Consider the following 22,493-nt stretch of genomic DNA (forward strand, 5'->3'; position numbering starts at 1 on the left):
AAAGGTGTTCCGCTTTCTAACTGTGTTCATCCGACTGGCCCGGATAGGGACAGTGAAGGCCTGGCTGCCCGGCTGCAGTGAGGGTTGTCAGACTTTTTAAAAGGGTTTGACCCCGACGTGATTTGAACACGCAACCTTCTGATCTGGAGTCAGACGCGCTACCGTTGCGCCACGAGGTCCTGCAGCGCTGCTGGATATTTGAGAGCGACATCCAGCGACTGACATCACCCCGGTGGGAATAGCAACACTTGCAGGAGCTAATGCAGCAATCGTAAAAAACCCGCACGGGCACATGCTCTCTCTTTCTCACACACACTTTTTCCCTCCCTTCTCCCTCCCCCGGTCTCCTCCGGGGCACCAGTCTTTGTGTGGTCTTTGACAGGAACAGAAAAACCCTCTCTGATACAAAGACAGATAATGGGGTGAAGGGAGCTATTGTCTGAGCTTATGTCGCAAGTGCGAGTGTGTGTCTCTGTGTGTGTGTGACACACAGAGAACAACCACCTCTCTATTTCCTCTCAGCCGCCACACTGGATCAGATAAGCGGATACCTGATCAGACTAGAGGGGGGGCGGTGTGTCACTCACTTGGTCTATGAAGGAATGGGTAAAGCGCACATGTGACTAAACAGGTCACTGGGGCAGGAGCGAAAACACCGGCGGACGGTACTCACTGGAAGACTCTGAGCATTTGCTCGTATGTGCTGCGCTGAATACAAAAGTCTTTGAACCCGCGGATCTTTTCAATGTCAACACAGCAGGGTTTATTCTGTCAAGCCACCAGGCTAATGTCACTTTTAACTGTCAACTGAATGTCCTTCTGTTGCAGTTGCTACATTAAGCCACACTTGTAATCATATATCCGATTTACATATTGGACTCCCTGTGAGGGCTGCTGTTCCCCACGCTGCACCTTCATCTCATTAAAGTGAAACCGAGCATGCTGTACATTCCTGTGCTGTTGCATTTGGCAGTGCTACATGAAGAGAATTCAGGCTACTCCCGTTACATCTGCAGTATATTGTGAAATGTAGCTCCCTTGTCATGGGCTCTTGACTCTAGTGACAGTAACAAAAAGCTCGAAGATACATTTTTTTGCGCAATGGTATTTCACTAATGTGACAGGGATCTTAGTTGTGGCGACACTTGGCTATAAAGTTCTCAAGTACTGGCAGTATGTTGCCGTACCTGTCAAGTGTCATATTTCAGGTTCTAATGTAGGTGGCATCTCATGGTTTGATTGTGACATGGAAATCCCAACGGACCATCAGATGAGATGCATTGTGATCCCAGTTCCAGGATCAAATGCCATGGCGCTGTGGAAGGCGTCACCTGCTGCTGTTCAGGATTTGCATGGCAAACATTTCAGACATTTCGTACCTGACCTGAGAATGTTGCCTCAGGTTGAGCACTGCGACGAGAAGTTAGACTTCGCAAGACACTGCTCTGACTTCAGAGAGTTGATAATCATTTATCTAACACAGGTTACACTAGTTTCTGAGGGTGTTGCGTAAACCCTCTCCCTGTTTGCGAGATGACTTGCAGTAAATTGGACAGATACACGCTGTTCTCTCATTTTACTTGCCCCAGACACACACAAATGGCTCAGATAGTCTATCAAAGCTCTGCATATCAGCTGTTCTCGTCAGTTCTGTTTGTTCCTGTGGTTTTTGTCCCATTGTTTATGAAATAAGATAGTGCTGGCTCACTCTCTAAGAGTAGCAGTATCTTTTTGGATGCTTGGAGATAATGATACTGATCACATTTTGGAAATTGCCTGTCCACTTTCGTGCCGAAGCCACCTCACAGAAGTGCTCTGCTCAAAGACCTGTCAGCAGGGCAGATGACTTGGGTCCCCTGTGTGCAGAGTTTCGGTTCTGACAAAGTGCATGAAACCATGTATTGAAAAAATGAAAATCTATAGCTGTAGAGAAATGCAAATACGGAGTTAAAATAGTCAGAAAGCTACATGTGCAAGAGGGAATCATGTGTAACATGTTGATTTAGTTGCAGAGATGATGGCACTGTACACCACAGTGTTACAAATGACTCACTCAACAATGCACTCTTTGTTGGAAAGATCTAGTCCCTCTGCTTCTCCTTCCATACTACGTGTGCTCAACATGTAATGAAGTGTGTCAAACGTGACGGATGTGATGACAGTTCATTTGTCAGCGTACACTTTAGGTGTCTCTAAACTACTGACAAACTCGGAGCATCTCCACGTGAGCAAGGCGGAACTAGAAATGAATCTTTCTATTTGAAGTTATTGTTTAAATGCTATCGTAAATGATTCGGATCACATAGGATCTTCCAAGATCTACATGACAATATGGCTTGGCTCAGGGGAATCCTTATATAAAGCTGAGCTGCATGGGGAACAAATGAAATGATCAGCCATCAGTGGGAAGAGAAACCATGTTTTGAATTGGTATGAACACAATATTATATCAAGAGTAGCACAGGTCTTCAGGATTGGAGACAAAGGTGAATGATACGAAGAAGTAGCCTAACCAGGCTATTTGACTGCCGGGTTTTTTGTGAGCTGAATTGCTAACATGACCAGCTGCATAGTCCCAGGAGTTCTTACTTATACCTACAAGTATCTGCCAAGGACAAACCTTTAGTCGTGTGTGTGTGTGTGAATCAGTTAAGGCTTTCAGTATTTACACCAGGGTATTCAGACATGACCCCGAAAAAACACAAAATCCACCCCACTCCCAGTCCGTGAGGAATCGGCTGCTAACACTCCTGTAATGAGGAGACTTTAAACTGAGAATTCTTAAGTCTCGCCTTTTGGCTCGCAGGAGGCAAAGCACCACTGAAGTAGGGCTTCTACATCGTTTTAACCAAGTCAAATCAGTATTTGTCAAAGTCAAATACTTTCCTTCCATTCCAAGTGAGTTTCTGGGATTAAGTTTTGTGGCCGAGCTTCTCTCAGAATCATATTTGTTTCTCATAATCCATCTGAGAAACCAGTTTTGTTGAAGATGCCAAACAGACTTGGAGCATGTCAACGTCTGAAAATGTAAAGATGTTTAGATATTTTTTTTCCATGTTTAATACTGAGGGTCAGTTTGTGTTTTGTAATGACTTCCAGAGACGGTAAATTTATGCCGGTTCTGTCTTCTTAAGGGTTTGAAGTATGTTTTTTTTGTAGTGGTATTATAGTGTCGTTTTAGCCAAAAAACAGAAATCCTTTTTTCTCTCAGGGTGGACGGCTCTCAAGCTACGCTTCCCAGTCAAACAACCCCACAGTGACTTTTACCGTGGACCAACACATGAGAGAATTCATATTAAACCTCACACACATCAACTCTCTATATATTCCTGACATTAGTACAATGTTGCCTTTTCATCTCAACTGCCCTAAATTATACAACTACTAACAAGAATACAATTCTCTCTTTGCGTTTGTTTACTTGTCTTGTCTTGTGGGAAGGTCCCTGAAAAACTTGCCATCTTTTCCCTCCTAATAACCTCAGAAGGAAGGAAAATACCACACAATCATTCCCCTTATGATTTGGACCACTTTGCCTGGTTAACCGTAATCGAGTCCAGTACAACAGAGCCGTGCATGAAGGCATTTAGCCACAGACCCGAGGAAAAAGCACGGTGGAAAAGAGACGGAGGGAGGGAGGTCGAGTGAGAACAAAATAGAGACAAAAGAGTGAGGAGAGATTTTCCTAACGCTGTGAATGAGGAAGGACAGTCCCTGAGCTGAGTCGCTGGGCCATCGTGCCTCAGTACTAAGCCCTGGGAGGGTAAGGAGGACAGAAGAGGACAAATGGAGAGAATGAGACTTTTTTTATTGCTGAATATCAAACATCCATGGGATCTTTGACGATATTTTGTTTATACATATTAGTAGAGTATTTACAGTGTCCTACATTCACCCTATACATGAAGCTGCTTTGCGCATCTAATAGTTGATCCCTCAAACTATACTTCCCTATAAAGATTCAAAAACCTCATATTTTGTTAAAATTCTTGATGTCTGTTTTACTGTTTTAAAAAAAAAAAAAAAAGAAATCTATTAAAATTTGGCGAGGAGATTTTTTTCCGGGGAAACAAAAAGAAGGAAAGTTGCACTAGACAGACTTTAACTTGGAGAGATACCGACGGATGAAACTTAATATGGGCCTCAGCTGAACTTCGGAGTGCTCTTTTGCACGGCATGAGGTGCTGTGCATTTGGTCCCCCATTTCTTACGCCGTAGTCGCACTCCCGGGAGAAATGCTTTCAGGGCTGAGATAGGGGGGAGAATGAGTTACGGCGCCCGAGACTTATTCTGACGTAGATATGGACCTTAAATTACACGTTTTCACTTCTCAAACGTTTTATATGAACGGCACTTAAGTCCACGAAGCACACTGCATACTGTACACTCTCCGATACGGCGTTAAATAAGAGGATCGGACCAAGTCTGTGATCTTTATAAAACACCAACTATTGTAAAGATACAGTAGTTCATTATTGTTTGAAAAAAATGAGTGCTTTAAAAAGTCATATTGGACTGATTGCACAGATTCCACTTTGCATGAATTGTATGAAGAATTAAGCGTAAGCGTGAAGTGAGCTGATCCGGGAGTTTGTCTGCACCAGGGACTCTACCCGAATGTATCATGTATGCAGGGATGACATTCAGATGCTGTTGCAAAAAAGGTGATGTCGGTATTTCTGACTGGATGGGGGGAAGGTAGACGAGTGTTGTCACCGGCGTAAATATATAACTATAGGACTCACGACTGACTACGACATCTCGTGCTGTGCCTGGTTCACTTTTATTCCCTCTTCTACTCCCCCGTGAGCAAAGGTTTCGTGCCATATGCTCATTTTGCAGGCCATCCAGCGCCGGATTAAAGTATTTCATAACTATCATGATGTCAATCCATAACCATGTCAGAGCCTCAGTGTGCCAGCTGACTGGATCATTATATGAACCGCATGGTGATTAGACCAGCTGAGGAGATACAAGCTGCTAATTCCTTTGGCCTGGCAATGCTAATATGTTGTATGGCTTTACTTACATAAGGCTACAAATCCTAAGTCTATATGCTGCAAATAAAGCTGATCTCATTACTGAGCTAATACTCTCTCTTTTTCTTTCCAGGACCTAAGCTACTGGGTCCAGGTCCACCGATTGGAACATGGAGACGGAGGCATTTTGGACCTGGATGACATGTTGTGTGATGTGGTGGATGACAAAGATAGGGTGAGTCAAAGTGTGTGTGTGTGTGTGTGTGTGTTTTATTTATTTGTTGTTGTTTTTTTTCCAGACTGTTGTCATTTGTTTTGCCACCTCTTCTCATTTCCACTCACCTTTTCCAAGTCTCACCAAGTCTGGCAGTACTACAGAGAATCTGACTGACATGTGCTTGTGATCACACCCTGTCTGCCACGATCACTAAAACAAGACAAAACAGTAAACTACTGCACACCGCCATGTTCTCTGTGTAATCATTTCAACCTTTTTTGCAGTTCTCCACAGCTTTCGTATCAGTGGAAGGTTGAATGATACAGTGCAGTCTGCTGCGTTACATTCAAGGTTCCGCTTTGATGTGTGTGTGTGTGTGTGTGTGTGTGGGGTGGGGATGGGGGGGGGTTGGAGTGTGAGCAAAGAAAGAAAGTGTGGCAGCTTGATGCCACACTAACCACCCCACCCACTGGACCAGCTGTGAATGATTACCCTCAGTTCCACTGCATCCTTCCCATGGGAACAGTGCTGACTACACCTGAGTCACTCGCTCCTCGGCTTTAATGTTGGGCCAGTTAGTGAGCCATAGCCCCCCCTCGTGTCTGTGTGAGCGGGGAATGGTTTCAGTTAACGGTGAGTGATGGCAGACTCTTTGCTGGAATGAACTCCACAGTCAATGAATGCATAGTTGCTAACTTGATAATAATGACAAAAATTCCAAAACTTAAAAAGAATTAAAAGTACTTTAACAGAGTGGGGCTTTTTTTTTTTTTTTCCCCAGTACAACGGTGACAATTATCTACTATTGCTCACTGTAGTCAATCCTGGTGTAGTTGTGATATGGATGATTTATCTTGTGTTCTCGTCATTTCACAGATAACTAAGCTTAAAGCCACCAGGACCATCATAATGCATTCCTCTAAGTGGTGATGGAACACTTAGGTTTGAAATGAGAGTGCGATCTTTGATTCTTATCTGCGAGCAGTTTTTTTTTTTTTTTTTTTTTTTAAAACGACACCCGGTGTCTTGGACTTGCCGCTGCTATCTTGCGAAATCTGTGACTCGTGTTGAATTGTACCTTTCCTGTGCCAACTATCTGAGATTTAGAGCATTTCAGTCATCTGTCAGTTGATGTGAACAGTTGGTCTGCGTGACTGAAAGACCGAAGATTGTCTCATTTGGGTATCAGGGAGGAAGAGTATGTGTGCATGTGCATCTACACACCTTGTAATGACTGTTTGGTAGGTGCCATGGTTACACATCAGGTGGGATCGGTGGTGAGTGCAGCTGTTTTGCACCTGCTCTCGGAAACGCTCCTCTCCTCTTTTTCTCTCATCCATCTCCTGTGATCCTCGTCGGACATGAAGGAAGGAGGAGAAAGAAAGAAAGGACAGAGAACTCTATCTTTGGCAGTTGCTACCTGACTCGAATACCTGCTCCCCCTGGTGGTTTTGTGGGCTCATTACCATTTCACTGATGACCAATTTCATTACTTCATTCATTATTGTGTCTTTTTTAGACCAATTAAGAGGCACAATAACAGCTGATTTAAAAAAAAAAAAAAAAAAAAGCATTTCACCATAGTTTCCATCAGTAGTTGTGTAGTGATAGCGATCATTCAGCCTAGAAAATACAAAACTCCAGTCACAAGACTAACATACTGTAGTAAAACTGTTGACGTAGAGTTCACAGTTTAGCTAGATGTGGGCTGGGACAACTGGCTTTACACAAGTCGAACAGCTATCTGTCTCTGTGTGTGTGTGTGTGTGTGTGTGTGTGTGCATGCATGAGTTGTGAGTTTATCTCAGTGTGTGTGGGTGTTTGCCCCTTTGTATGTGTATATAGTTGCTGTAGTAAATCCAGTCTGTCCAGTTCTTTCCATCATCACCGTTTTACTATCTCATCTACGAACCGACACACACTTAACCAGACCTGATAGTTTTACCCATTAATAGCAATATTGCTCTTATTCCTATGGACAAAGTGCTTCCACAGGCTTCCTGTGTTGTGCTTGGCCCTGACGCTGGTCACCTGGGTTTTTTTTTTTTTTTCAACTTTTTGTATCATAATCTTATGTGTGGCTTCCCATTGTGTTGCCAGTCCTACCAGGTGGTAACAGTTTGTTCAACCCCATGTCGAATCTCAGCAGTATTCAAGGTTACAGAGAACATAACTCAAAAGAAGGAATCCATTAAGCTGCAACAAGCCAAAGCGACAGTTAGTCACTAGAAATACAGTCATTTCAAAAGCGAGGATGATTGGAGCTGCGTCACTCAGGGGTATTCAGACTTCTCATGGTGTGCTGTTTATCTACTAGTAGTTTACTGTTGTTTGCCTTTTTTGCTGAAGGCCTTTGTTGTGCTTGTGTAGTGCAATTGACCCACGTGTAATCGGTTTCATTACCATATATGTGAACCACGAGCCGAACCGGCCGACGGCAAAGGTTTAATGTGATGCAGTCGTATGGCGTGAAGTCCTTTTTACCTCAAAATACGCTGACCCCGACGTGATTTGAACACGCAACCTTCTGATCTGGAGTCAGACGCGCTACCGTTGCGCCACGAGGTCTGCCCATTGCACCGTGTCTCTGTTGGCTACTGCTGCTTTATTCCGCTTCCTTTCTGTTCCTTCTGTCCTCAGCAGTATGCCAGGTTTGGACAGTTCAGGCAGGGCTAGTAGACAGGACTTGAGCCCTGTACCCTGTACACTGTCAGACAGCCCGCGCAGCTGTAGGTTGGCAGCATACATAGTTTTTCTTTTTTTTTGCCGCCAACTTGCCTGCTAGCTAGTTAGATGGCATTTTAGATTATAACTGCAACACTAGCCACAATAGCCCACTGCTACGATAATATTACGACCGAGCTGGGTACACTGCTGGATCAGACCATTTTAATGAATCTAAGTATAACTTTAAATTGAATGGAAACAAATGAAGTTATCTCAACTCAATGGCAAACTGTTGTTTTAAAAACTGCAATTCTTAGGCTTAAAACAAGGTAAAAGACTTGTTAGTAAAAGGACTTTTTTTCTCTATAATGCATTAAACAAGACTGCTGTCTCAATGGGATAAACTAACCCCTCACTTTTAGCCCACTGTGAGGTATTTCATAAACACTGAGAGAGCAGAATATAGCACAGACAGTCACCACTGGAGACAGTACAATTAACATAGCAGACCGTTATTGTGTATTTCATATCCGTTTCACTTTTCTTTTTAAGGCATCGGCTTCAAGGGAAAAAAAATTCTCTGACAGGCTGCCCCCCTTCTATCAGTCCATCACATCAACCATCAGTGGTACTGATGCCAGTCGCTGTTGTTTTTGCTGCAGCGATTTCTGTCGATATATTCCACAAATAAACAGGATGGTACCGAACAGCAAGCTCAGTCCTGTTTACACTCAAATGAATGATCTCACACCCGCCTTTTGTCACTGCAGTAACATGGGGGGAAAACAGAGCATAGGGGAGTTAAAGTCGAAACTGCTCTTCTCAGTGTGCAAGTTTCGGTCCCTCTACCGCTGGGAGCACTGAAGCTGTTCAAATCCTGTGTGTGTGTGTGTGTGTGTGTGTGTGTGTGTGTGTGTGTGTGTGTGGGGTATGTGAGATGTCTGGCTCAGGTTCAGCAGTTAGATTATCAAGCTGTGAATCATATGCAGTCATAGAGTGCATGCCGCAGCCTGTCCGTCTCTGCTCCACCGATCTTTTCATTGATGATCTAACTTCCATTTCACACGTGTGAGGAATATGAGAGCGTATTGGTACAGTTGAGGTAGTTTTGGTTTTGTGTTGCACACAATGTCCCAGGTGCTGTTCCAAGTTTGGTTCTAGTGGGAAGTTTAACCCTTTGTCTACACATCTTTCCTGGTGAAATGCTGATGGTTTTGTGGGTGACATTTGCTCAGGTCCCAGTTTCGTGGAGATTCCTTTTTTCTCTGAACAGGCTGCCTCTCTTGCGTCTAACAGAGAGAGCTGAAACACAGGACCTTTTAAGTTCCATCCTGTCCGTCCTTGAGGTCCTTTCACTATTTAGAGCATTACATCTGTAGCTGGTCATGTAAATCTAATGTGTGTTTGAGTAAGAGTCTGCAGGCTTTCAGGAGTTTGTTGATGTTTATTGGCAGTTGCCACCGGCCTTTTTGGTGCACTACTGCCACCAACTGGACCAAAGTGTGACGTAGTAGATTGGCATGGAAAAATCTAATTTTGTTTTTTATCCAGGCCAGGGTATCATATAAAACGATTTAGCCTGGTTATTTTAACCTGGACTAATCTAGAATCTGCAGTGTGAATTCTCACATGAGCTATGAGTGCCAGTATGCTTTATATTCTATACATTGTCTTTCCGGAAAGTGTGACCTCTTCTCTTTGCTGTGCAAACTCAGGATGTATCTCTAATGATAATGTTAACATTCTGCTGATGACCTTGTGGTGCAATGGTAGCACATTTGACTCCTCACCAGAGGGTTTTTTGTTTAAAGTACTTAAGGTTCAAAGCGTTTCAGGCGCACAAAAAAACGCAGTGGATATAAAAAACTGTTCCTATGCATGTTGTAGTTTAGTAGTACAGTGTCTGAATAGCAACAGCTCTTTAGTGTATTTAATCTCAAGAAGAACCATGAATGGACTTAAACCAGGGATAATGTACAGGAATAGTGTTCTGACATTAGAGAGAATAATCATACCATCAAATAGAGTAAGAATACTGAGGCACAATGGGATCTCTGTAACACGCAGTTACAACACAGAAGATCATAAAACAGTTTTGTTTTCGTGTCTGTCTTTACCTAGAGGGACACTGACACCCTCGGACCCTATTTAAGGTTGAGTCACCTCATGTGTCTTGGGCTAAACTGCTAAAGTTTTACTAAACCAAACAGCTTCAGGTGCATTACCGCCTCCTTTTGGCCCTAAGGAGGACCGGCCGTGATTTTAGAGAGACAGATCGCGATCGGATTTTTGATCTGGCTAGCAGAGAAGCCTATACGCTCATTGAGCACTTTATTAGGAACACCTGTACACCTGCTTGTTCATGCAGTTATCCAATCAGCCAATCGTGTGGCAGCGGTGCAGTGCAATACCTGCTGCAGATACAGGTCTGGAGCTTCAGTTAATGTTCACATCAAACATCACATCAGTAGAAGATGGGGAGAAGATGTGATCTCAGTGACTTTGACTGTTTGACAAACTGGACAGTTGAAGACTGGAAAAACGGAGCCTGGAATGATGGATCTGGATTTCTTTTGCTGAGGCAGCAGATGGTAGGTGCAGAATTTGGCGTCAGCAGCGTGAATCCATGGACCCTACCTGCCTCGCGTCAACAGTCCAGGCTGCTGGTGGTGGTGGTGTAATGGTGTGGAGAATGTTTTCTTGGCTCCACTTTGGGCCCCTTAATACCAGTCAGTCATGGTTTGAATGCCACAGCCGGTCTGCCAGAACATTAAAACTGATAACTGTGGCTCATAGCATGTTGTGGCTGATTTCATGTATTGTGCTGATACATAATAGTTATTGCAGATAACTCCCAGCCTTTACAGACTTCAGCAGGGCTGAATGAGCCCCGTGGCAAGCAAAAAAACATCAAACAAATGCTTTAGTTAATCAAGTGACGAGGAAGGAGGTGGAAACATCTAGCTGAGAGCCTTAGGTCAGACTTTTGAAAATTCATTCAGTGAGAAAAAATATTTCTGATAGCTATGAAATGGCTGGAAATGGCTGTTATACAGACACGTCATCCATATGCCAGATGGCAATGAGGCAATTAAAACGACTCCTGGTTAGATGATGGCCTTAGGTATGAAATTCACAATATGTGTCTGTTGAAATGATATCATAAAGGAATGAAATGGGCGAGATATGGCTAATTAGATCCAATGAGATTGAACTTTAATGGTCATTGCAGGGAGATTTGGGCTATTGATTAACTGGGCATTTAACACTTTGAAACTGTTGTTGTTGTGCAAGACAAACTAATGCAGAAGTGAGCATGATTCCTGTAATCAAGTGCTACGAATGTGTTTGACGTAAATCTGTGTGTTTCAGATAAGCGGAAGGAATTGATTTGTCTGATCATAGTGTTACATACAGTAGCAGCTGATTTGACTGGATAAGAGAAAAGGCAGAACATGTTTTCTGGAGTCTGTGCTCTTTTGTGCTAAAAGGCAAATTCAGTGTAAAAGTTAATCTCGCCTGGAAAAACATGCAGTTCTGACTTAAACATGGCACAAAGAAAGATACTTATCAACGGAATCAGGTCCACTTGAGCTGTCTCTCTTGTCTCCTGTCCTGGTTGTGACTGCCCACACAGACCTGTTTTTAAACTGTAGTGCTTTGATTTCCCCTTCACTTCAAACAGCATTAACCCTTAATGCTTGATTGAGCCTCATCCAACTTGTCAGCTCGCGTAGTGTGCAAGTCGTCATCTAGATAATTTGTCCAAAGGGAGCTTGATAACAAATAAGCCGAGATGATTTTAGGAGCTTGGTCCCTCGGTGGTAGTCTGGATCTCCCTTATTAACAGAGGCGAGTCAAAGCAAGCCTGTCCCCCTGGGCTTAATGGGTGCAGAGGCGAAGGGTGAATCCTAAGTCAGAAAAAGCTCATTACAGCAGTACCTGCAGCATTTGAATCAGCGGTTCAGTGAAAGTTGTTATGCAGCAGATGCTTGCAGCATGGACATGAAGCTTGATGGATGTTGCAGTTACACTTGTGCACCACAATGAGGCCCTCTAGCCCAAGTTATAGCAACCTACAGTATTGTCTGTATAGTGTCTCATTTAAAAAAAAAAAGGATATTCAGCCTTGGAAAACTAGACGCGCCATTTATGTAAAAAGATAGCCAAATGTAGAAGTACTAGTAAAGGAAAAGAGACGGCCTAATTGAAACGAACTGAACTGACTGTCTCCTCTACTTGTGTTAATATGGCCTGTTGATAATGAGTAGCACATCCTTAGATCCTGTGGTTGTAGTCCTAGGCTCCTTGGGCAATTGGCATTGTCTTGGCCCATGAAGTTGGCATTTCCATGGCAACGACGGTCGGGTGCCAAGTGGGCACCTGTGCTGGATCGAGATCAAGCCGTGAGTGAAATTAGCTAAGGCTAAAGCAGGGTCCCAGCAGCTGCCCCCTGGTACCAGAACACTGCCGGGGGAAATCAAAGACTAATTACTATGTTTGTCTGTGCGTGTGTGTGTTTGTGAGTGAATGCAGCGTCTTTGGCATAGATTGAAGACTATTGTGTCTGGTTGGCTGTCTTTCACCATCATCTCTTAGACAGCGTAGCGTGTTTACCGTATGATATGTTCTCTTTTGCCTGAGAGAGCAAAACCCTCAAACCTTTCTTACGTCTTTGGATTGTGCTAATCTAAAGACTCCGTAGAAACTGAACTGTAGTGTATTTTGCAAGTACCACAGTTTGTCACCTAGTTGACAGACTTGACTCCAGGTTTGCTTTCCAGCAGCTCTAGGTGGCAGTATGACTACACCATTCTTTGTCATTGCTACGGTGAAATGTATTGAATACTTAAATATACCCGTAGAGGCAATGCCATAAAATACAATCATATATCCTGAAAATGATGTCAGCCTCCTCTCTACAGGCTACATTGAGTTATAAATGTGTTGTAAGACAAATTGGATTGTTGTTGGGTGATTTAATTTTCACTATGGTGGCAATAATGTTTGTGAATAGCTACTTCCATTTCTTTAAACATGGCTAGCAATGGAGATGGTTAATTGGAACAAAGATACATTTTCAACACACTCGACTAAAGTGATTTCTTTTTTTAAATGAATGAATCAAATCCAGTTGAACTACAACCACAGTAACCGGGGTGTTAATTTTTCCAGTAGATGTAAGCGGGCTATAGTTGACTCTCTAACCCTTTATAATAAGCCCCGACCCCTGACAGAGGGAGGCAGGAAGGGGGGGAGAATGACAACCAGGAAGGTACGATGGCACCTTCCTGGTGGTCTCCCTCAACCATCAGCACCTGCCTCTGCCCAGACAAAAGTCCCCTTAGACTGACATGTCCATAGACTTGACACTCAGATTCAGCCAAGCATGTGGATTTGTACTTGAATTTTGAAAGGTGTTACTGCTGCTGAAATTAGATGCACACACAGGTGCGCACACACACACACACACACACACACACAAACACACACACATGCGCACTCACACTTTCTGAAGGTGTGTCAGAAAGTGAGATGTCCTCAATCAGTAAGGTCTATATCTCACAAAGATAGAAGCACGCGCACACAGGCACACTTGAACTTTTCCTGGCCAGAAAGTGTGAATGTCTTCACCCAGCTTGAACTATGAGAGAGCTCTCAGACAAAATGAGACATCGCGCTCATATGTTCAGACACAGAAATACAGAGACAGAGTCACACATGCCCACACATATATCTTGACAGACACACACCCTGCTGTAGTCGGCTGTAATTAGCCTGTAAGGACCAGAGTCGGCTCAGTGTGTAGCAGAATTTATCCTCACCTCTGCCGCTCTGCCGAGAGGCTTGTGGGCGGCGACAAGCAGTTTTTCATTTCATTTTCCTCGAGGGCTTTGGATTTATTGTCTGTTGTTGCTTGTTTATAAGGTTGCTAGTTTTTTTTTTTTTTTTTTTTTGAACTTCACTTACTGGGTGTATATATTTTTTCGAGCACTGTTGTTCTTTTTCACCAACACTCCACTTCCCACTTACGCAGTTATAATCCCTCACAGTGGTGGAGCTGCCCGCTGTAACAGTGGAAACTGCTCTAGGGAACCACAGGCCTTTATTGTTAGCAGCTCCGTAGTCTGCTGGTCAGTGTAGTCTTTTGTGTGACCTGAAAAACGTGCAGTTTTTACTCTAAGAAATTAACTTTTTGAGGGCATGAGGGTGTTTTAAGCCAGTAATTGTGTCCGTTGTAAATGTGCAAAAATGTATTAATTGCAGATTGTTTTCAATTAAGAGATGCTATTGAAACTGGGAAATCATCAAAGCTGTACATAATGACAGTCGTCTTGCAGCAGAGGTTGTTCTATGAAGTGTGATAGATTGCAGAACATGGTCTACAAATGATCGTTGTACTGTGTAGGTCTGAGAGGAAATATACCTCTAATGAGGCAAAAGCAGGAATGACCTGTATTCTTTATTCACTGCATTATAAGGTGCTATCTGGTCAGAGTTTTATTGACAACAGTGATGCATCATTGTGCACCAAAGTACAACAGTCTGATCATTTTTTAAAACACACACAGCGATATGAACGCAAGTGCCAGTATCCGTGACGAATAGCAGTAAAATGGCAGAAAGTAAAACATTTCAGAGTTCAAATGAAATGCCATTACTGCAACAGATGGTTTCCCAATTCTCATAGAGGAGTTTTATTATATTACTGCCCGCGATCGATGATATATGGATGACTTGTCCCATTCGCAATCTTTACGGGTGAACAGCTTTCACCGAAGTGAATGGGTTGTTATGTGAGGTTGGTCAAGCAGTGGAGTTGGTGAGGGATATTTACAGTGCAGACCAGTCAAACTGAAGAAACCAAACCAAACCAAAGTAGGGGTCCTAGCATTGTTTCTGTCTTTTTATTCCGTTTTTCTCAAGCCTTTATGTAACTAGGACAGTTTCTTGAAACCAGGGTATCTCTTTTTGTCTTTCAAATCCTTGCCAAAATGGCAAATGGGCAAATGGTTTTGTATACCATATGCACGTTAAATTTAAATATTTGTGTGACGTGTGGGTAGTATAGACGGTCTGAGAGCTGATAGTATGGAACAAAGGTCACCAGGCAGTCTTGAACCTCGAGCATCTCAAGTGCATGACAGCCTGCTGACGCTACCGACATAGACCTGCTGAGCCACACATGTAGATAACATCGGCCCATTCTTGTTGACAAAACCAGTGCTTCAGCTGTATAGCATATGTATGCAGTATGACATACACATCCCTGTGCCTGGGGTAAGAAGCAGGCAACTCCGCCATCTTCTGCTGTGGTTTCCTTTTAAAATGGGTGAAATCAGGCCATGTCTCCAAGTGTTTCTTTCAGCTCAAAGGCAACCCAGCTAGTCACGTAGGTGTCTTTGATTTCCCCTCCATGACAGCTCCCCTACAGGAAGAGATTTCTGCCGATGCGCCAAATTGCTACTGACATGGCGTCGGCTCGCCTGAATGCTGTCTGGAAATGCTGGGGTGTTTTAACCAGAGCTGTGGATAGGCAGTGCCAAAACAAGAAAAAAAGTGTAAGGACCTACACAGACAAGAGAGTGTACACATTTACACACCTACGTAGAAAAACAATATTGCACATACCCACCCACTCACACACAGACATAGTATAGTGGCGACACACACTCTCATCCTCATGTGCACGTGCGTGTGTCCTGCGGGAGGATGTTTGCCCTGGTTGACAGCTGTCAGGGCTGCTTTGGTTCCAGTGTCTGGATACTTTGCCAAACCGGCCTAGTATCTGCAGGGGTGGAGTCCTGTGGAGGGGGCTGGCATCGCCCCGGGGGGTCGATTTGGGTCAGCCGCCATGAGACAGGCTCTAAACTGAGGTGACAGATACAGGCCCCCACTGGGATCCTGCTGGCCTCCCAAAGACCCCCAGAGGGGTGTACCTAGGATCACTAAGATAACAAAGGACATCAGGCATCAGACAGATATACAGGGGAAGAGACATCGCCCTGGTTTCCACTTTGAAACTTAATGAGTTGTATTTGCTATTTATCCTTATTGTCCAATTATGTGGCTGCGGTTAGTTTGGCCCATTTCAAAGGACATTATCTTCTCCACATTTGAGTCTTTTCCACCTTGCCTCATGGGGGCAACGGTGCATTCTCCGAGTGGCTCTAGAGCGTGATTGCCTGCTAGGAAATTACTTCTAAAAAGTCACAGCCAGTTCAAGAGAAACTGCAGCTTAAACAGAAAACTTCAATCTACCATCAATTGCTTATTCTTTTGAATATAGACCCATTTCTCTGTCACCCTGCTGCCTCTCAGCTCCTTGTTAAACCAAGTCAGTGTCTCCTCTGCATGACAATAATCCCTGTGTAGCTTTTGTCTCTGGAGTCTCCAGACCATGAGCGGCTGTTTTCAACACTTGACTACTTCTCTCAAAACCATGTATATAATTACCCTCACAGATCCAAAGTCACTCCAAGGTTGTGTCTGAAAATTGGCTCTCAAATAGACTTTGGAAGGCGAAGCTCTGTTTTTAGGCTGCGTTCATTTATTACAGGGGATATACATCAGGCTAGTTAGGATTTGGACTGGTCTGTGGCTTTAAATATTGCAGTAATTAGTATAGCTGTGACTACGGGGCTAATAGAAGAAGGATTTGGTAAAAGGACCTCTGCATATACATGAGCAGTCAACCTGAACCAAAGAGAAAACACGTATATGCATGTAATTCCTTATGTATTTTAATTAAAAAAGGAGGGGAAACAAGTAAATAAAAATAATAAAGGAAAAAAGCAAAAATTTAAGGTGAATAAGAGAAAATAGGAGGCAAAACAAAAAAGTGAAAAGGTAAAGAACAATGACCGATGGAAGAGAAAATACTGACAGACGTCCAAGCGAAGGAAGGAAGGAAGCAATGTAGGAAGGAAAGAAGAAACCCAGTGAAAGTAGAGCGCAGGCATTGCCATGAGCTAAGATGAGTCTGGTGTTGGCGGCTGGCTTTGTACCAAGCTGAAGTTGACACTGGCACAGGGAGGGAGGAAGGCGGTGCCAAGGCTGGGAAGCTAAGCCTGGTTTGGAGAGCTTTAGACAGGCATATTGTGGCAGACAGAGAGCTGAATCCCCTCTAACGCCACGGCTGTGTGCTCTCATTACCTCTCCTCTCATGAGAATGGGCTGAAGACCTCTTCAGATTATATCCTGCTCTGCTAAAATACGGGAGGCTTACAAACATGCTGAAGCACTGTATGCTTTCCTCTTGCTCAGCTACCGGTCCGTGTGCTTTACCATTCACTCAGGGGTGCTGCTTTTATATACTTGTTTAAATGAAATGCAAAAGTCAGTCAGTTCAAACAGCAAGTACATTTAAAAAAAATAGTGGCATTATCCAAGATCTTTACACAGAAAGTATTATTTTCCCCCAGAGTTTTATTCCTGGTAGAATGGAAAGTATTTTCCACATCCCACCCAACCCTTTTCGAAATAGTATTAAGACCATGAAACCGCTGCTTTTACTGCTACTGCAGCTCCTACTGCTACGGCTACAAACAACAATATGAGTCTTACCACTGCTTGTACTGCTCCTACCACATTTTCTTCAAATACCATAAAGCTGAAGCGATTAGTCAATTAACCTATTACTCCATCAACAGAAAATTCATTGGCGACTATTTTGAGAATGGTTTCAGACATTTCCCAAACAAAAACGACCGAAACGTTCACATAAAACAGCTGCTGGAATTATTTGTGCTGACGATACATACAATATATAACATGTTGATGCAATGGAATTGGTTTAAAACAATATTAAAATCAATTGAGATTTTGAAGTTTATCATGGACAGACAGCAAATAACTGATATACAGTAAATATCTAATCTTCAAAATAAGTCACATCGGAAGTGGGCCGTAGTGACTTAGTGGTGTCTATAGAAAGGGTTTTCTCTTTCTTTAATATGCAAAAATCCGCTGTCTCCATCTTTCTGTCCTCCTGTCTCCTTGCACTCAAAGTCAAGAATACGAAAAGCTGTATGTATTCATTATAGAGGGTATCTGAAGGTCAGCGGGCCAATTTGAGAGAATGTGTCTCCGTGTGTCTTTGTGTGCAGCCGTGGTTTTATCCCGAAGGGATTTTTAGGTAGAATTGTCATAAGACCCCTTCACCACTATGCCTTCTTTCTTTCTCCCTTAGTGTTTAAAAAAAAAAAAAAGAAGCTTATTCATCACATGCAGTGAGTGTGTGTATACGTATGTGTGTGTGTGTGTGGAATTGCAAGGAGAATCTCGACAGTCCCTGCTTGAATGCCTTATTTCTCTCCCACAACAGACGTACCGCAGCCTACGGCCCCTCAGTTGTAGCTTGTTATCTGAATAGGCGCGCGCTTATGTGCGAGTGCGTGTGCGCTCGGCGTGTGTGGGAAGGCTGCATGCTATGCCCATTTGGAAGTCAGCGGGGAATTTGCCTATAAAAGGCGCAAATAATAGGCACCCATTTATCTCTGAAGACATTCATCCATCAGCGTACACACAAACACGCATACGCACCCACACAGACTTGCACACACATCTGATGGTTTGTGATATTATTGCTCTGTTGTGCCAGAAGCACTGTCCTGTATATATGCATTAGTGTAAATGTCTGTCTTTACGCAGGGAAAGAAGAGTCCCCTGTCAGTAGCTCTCTCTGGTTTCCTTCTTTAGGGCCATTAAACTGTAAAAGCCCTGATTCACCCGCTGACACTGTGTGTGGCCTCACCTACTGATGACACTCCCAGAGGACACACAAACAACCCTCTCCATGGCCATTAGAAAAGTCTGTCTTCCATTTTGTGTGTATACAGCCAATGTCTACCCTGCGTAGCCCGTTTGTCTTCTGTGAGGATCTAAAAGCACCAGTTTAGCTTGAGGTAAAGGTTGAAGCAAGGCGTGTGGACGTGGAGATTAAAGACATGTTGTGTTACATCTTAACCGCCTAACTTTAGTCTTAATAATAGGGAGAAAAGTAACTCTTCAATGAGACATCTTGGTCTTTCCCACATGAGCTAACGCGGTCGAGAAAAACATTTGGTTGCAACTGACAGTTTGCAGAAAGACAAGACATGAAAAATTAAAAAAAATAATTTAGCCTAAATTGGGTTTTCCATCCATGTTTTTCCCTCCCTTGGCTTTAAAGCAGCGATAAACTGGGCAGGGTATGTGCAGTTTACCGACATGATGTTACAGATGTTGGTACTAAAGTCAACTGAAGTTACCTGATGCTGCCATCTGGGGACAGAAACGCATGAAAACAGAGCTGGAAGGTTTGGGTGTGGGGAACAAATGCGGCTTTGAAGACTATACCGACCCTATAAAAACGCAGGGGTATGCTTTCATATGGTCATACTACATGTGTGTGTGTCTGTGTCTGCATCTCTAGTCTTACATCTTGCTGTCTGTGAGCATATGTTCTCAAAGTGTCCTTTAATGACCTAGTCCTTGTATCTCCCCTTAAAATTCTCTCCTCGCAGTGTTTGAAGAATCAGCCTCAGTGCGGTTGTTCCTCACAACTCCGCCACACTGATCGTCTTTCTCCTCACACCTCTTTATTGTCTTCGTTTTGCTGTTTATTCTCCACTTCCTCGCACGTCTTCAAAAGCCCTTAAACAGTCCCTGAGATGACAGAGACGGCAAGAGACGGGCCTTGCTTTCCCTTTCTAATCCCATATTGATCATCGGGCAGTGAATGAACTGCACATGGACTCACCAGCTGACTCTATTGATCACAGCAGCACACACACGCACGCGCGCGCAGACACACACACACACACACACACAGAGTCATTTACCTCATTTACCAGAAGTCTTATCAAAGAAAAGGCTCCTGCCCAACTACAGTCTGTAACTGTGTTGAAGTAAAAGTGAGCGAGTTCAAGCCCCACCTTAGGGAAATTAATTTTATGCAGCTCAAACAGATGGAAATTGGATGTAGTTTTCTTTGTCTAACCACAAAAAATGTAACCAAATCCACATGTAGACTTGATAAAAGTTTTTTGTTTTGTTTTGTTTTTTTGTTTTTACCTAATCTCGGAGTCTCGGATTTATTTTTTTAATCGGAACTTGTTATTTCAGCTTCTTTGCAGTGATCTTAAATCAATAAGCCCTTTTTTTCCCCCCTAATGATTTGAGTGACTCCTCTTTAAGCAGAAGACCAGGTTTAGACATTCATGTTGCCAAGAATCCATTATTTGGCAACACTCTGAATCCCCGCCAGCGTCGAAGGCGCTGTTGCTGTATGTGGCTGGCCTCTGACCTCCCTGTGTTGGCAGGTAATGTATCACCTGGTATATGTAGCCATTTGTAAGTATTCCACCAAACAATACACACTTTTAAAAAAACACTTGCTTCTGTTGATCGTTCAGTTTTTTTTTTTCTTTAATACGAAGACCTTGAAGTTTCAACATCACAGACACTGTATGGGCACAACCGATGGATATGAGGCACAGTTTTGTCACATTATTTCTATTCATAAGTGAAATAATGGTGACTGTTGCTGCCAGCGGTGTTAATAATTGATGACAAAGAGAGAAAAACGACAGATGTGCCACCTACTTGTTTTCAAATACGACTGTTTGAATAGCGACTGTGGACTAAAGCGTCATCGCTAACGACCAAAAGAAGCCTGTGTTTTTGCTCTTCTGTGGGAGCGTGCATCTTCTGATGGAGCACGTTTTTAGCAACAACTCTAGGTGGATGGGGATGGAAGTGGAAAGTGTGTGACAATTCTGCACAATCTGTCTTGCAGATTGTGCAGAATTGTGTGTGAACACACACACACACACACACACACACACACACACACACACACACACACACACACACACACACATTGAGAGCTGAAACCAGGTTGCTCCATCAACAACACATGCTGATATATTATTTAACATGTTGCCTCCATGCTTATTAGGAGGAGGAGGAGGGTTGAACAAAGAGGACAGAGAGATTCTGAGAGAAAAGAAAATTGGGAAAAAACGCCTGTTTCTTTCTCTTCTTTATCTCTGCCAGTCTCATCTGTGTCTTATGATGAATAAGTTAATGTTTAATATTTAAACCGTCTCCTAAAACCAAGATATAGAAAAAAATCTTTATATCGAGACACTTGTTCCACACACAAACACAATCCCCAAACCCTGAGCGAAGCACACAACTCCCTGGTGTGTCTGATCTCAGTCTCCCTCTGTGTGTGTGTGTGTGTGTGTGTGTGTGTGTGTGTGTGTGAGCACGCGCGCTCTCGTACTGCAGCGCTCCAATTAGCAGTCCTATTAGCAGAGGTGTGGCACCTGAGACCAGACTAGCCGTGCTGGGAGTTTCCCCTCACTGCAGCACCTCTTAACACAGCATTAGGAGAACTAGCCCCTGATTTAGTTTGACAAAGAAATAACTGACATTTCATTCTGAGGCCTATGCTAATATTTTGTCATGTGGCTGTGCAAATGAGTTTGGCTGCAGGAAGGGAATAGAGAGCGGCGTTTCAGCCACACGTTACCTGGGAGGTAGAATAAATTGCAAAGTGAATACTAAAGCATTCACCTTGGCAATGGTGTTTCATATAAGAAGAGGGTCGTAAAGCAAAGACACTTTTTCTACCCCAAGAGCAGTAAAGTACAATATTATAACATCCTGAGAGCTAAATCTGTGTTAACCGAAGCTCAGGCAAAACAGGGAAGGTCGTGGTTTCTAACGCAAACCAGCACGTTCAGGTGTAATGTGTTGCTTTTCAACTCACCTGTCATTTTCTTGTCGCTGGGAATGTTTTGACACATTTACAGGAGCTTCTTGAAAGTGCATTTGCAAAGGAAACAGGGGGAGTTACCTTAATCCGATGCTTGAAGCGTAGGCAGCTGTTCAGTTGTGTATGAAAATAAATAACTTGTTAAGGTGGTCACTTTTCTGCTGTGGATATCCACTCATTCCACTCTGTCTGTAATTTTTTATTTTGTTTGCCCCCATCAGTCCATTCCAGTCCACCAGCTGGGTCCTGCTTTCTAATTGTAATGTTGATGACGGCCATGATGGTGGATCTTTCCTCGGCTGCCTGGGGGGGGGCAGTTTGGCAGGACTTGTTTTTTCACCCTCCCGTCATGATTTGCACCTGTATTTTCACAGCTGGCTTGGCGGTGGGGTGAAGTCGAGATTTCATATTTAAAACTGTTTGCTTTCCCCTGCAGTTTTTTTTTCTTTTTTTTTTTCAAATTGTATTTTAAATCGTTGTGTAGAGAAGGTGATAAGCAGGGGTTCATTGTCTTCATAATCATCACAGTGGCTTCATTCTGAACTGTTTCAGAATGATCTTCAAAGTATCTAAAAGCCCCTGGAAACATTGAAGAAAAGATAATGCTATATAGAAAATAACCTGATCCATTGTAATTTAATATACTGTAACATAAAGTAACCAAAACATGATCTAGCATAACATAGTGTACTGACAGGTAATCATGCAATAGAAGGTACTCGATTTAGAACAACCAACACTTAACACTTTACGATACAGCGCTGCAGCCTTTGTAATGCTCTATGTTTTTTCCTACAAGCAGCTAAAATAAGAATAATGGCAAAATAAAGCTGATGCTTTAGCTAAGGGCTATACACTGTGT

At 43.2% G+C, this 22,493-nt stretch overlaps 1 protein-coding gene and 2 non-coding genes across 7 annotated transcripts in view; 1 reads left to right on the forward strand and 2 right to left on the reverse strand.

Moving 5' to 3' along the window:
* The window catches only part of LOC120790065 (partitioning defective 3 homolog), a 320,005-nt gene that overhangs the window by 29,932 nt on the left and 267,580 nt on the right, over positions 1 to 22,493 (forward strand). For all 5 annotated transcript variants that reach the window (XM_040127340.1, XM_040127335.1, XM_040127337.1 and 2 more), the window contains exon 2: positions 5,113 to 5,214. In XM_040127340.1, the coding sequence (XP_039983274.1) occupies positions 5,113 to 5,214 (102 nt within the window). The remainder of the gene's footprint in view (positions 1 to 5,112; positions 5,215 to 22,493) is intronic.
* Positions 108 to 179, reverse strand: trnaw-cca. Its single transcript has one exon. It is a non-coding gene; the product is annotated as a tRNA-Trp (tRNA).
* On the reverse strand, positions 7,693 to 7,764 carry trnaw-cca. The gene has a single exon. It is a non-coding gene; the product is annotated as a tRNA-Trp (tRNA).

Source organism: Xiphias gladius, chromosome 5 (assembly GCF_016859285.1).
Source record: "Xiphias gladius isolate SHS-SW01 ecotype Sanya breed wild chromosome 5, ASM1685928v1, whole genome shotgun sequence".
Classification (NCBI taxonomy): Eukaryota; Metazoa; Chordata; class Actinopteri; order Istiophoriformes; family Xiphiidae; genus Xiphias; species Xiphias gladius.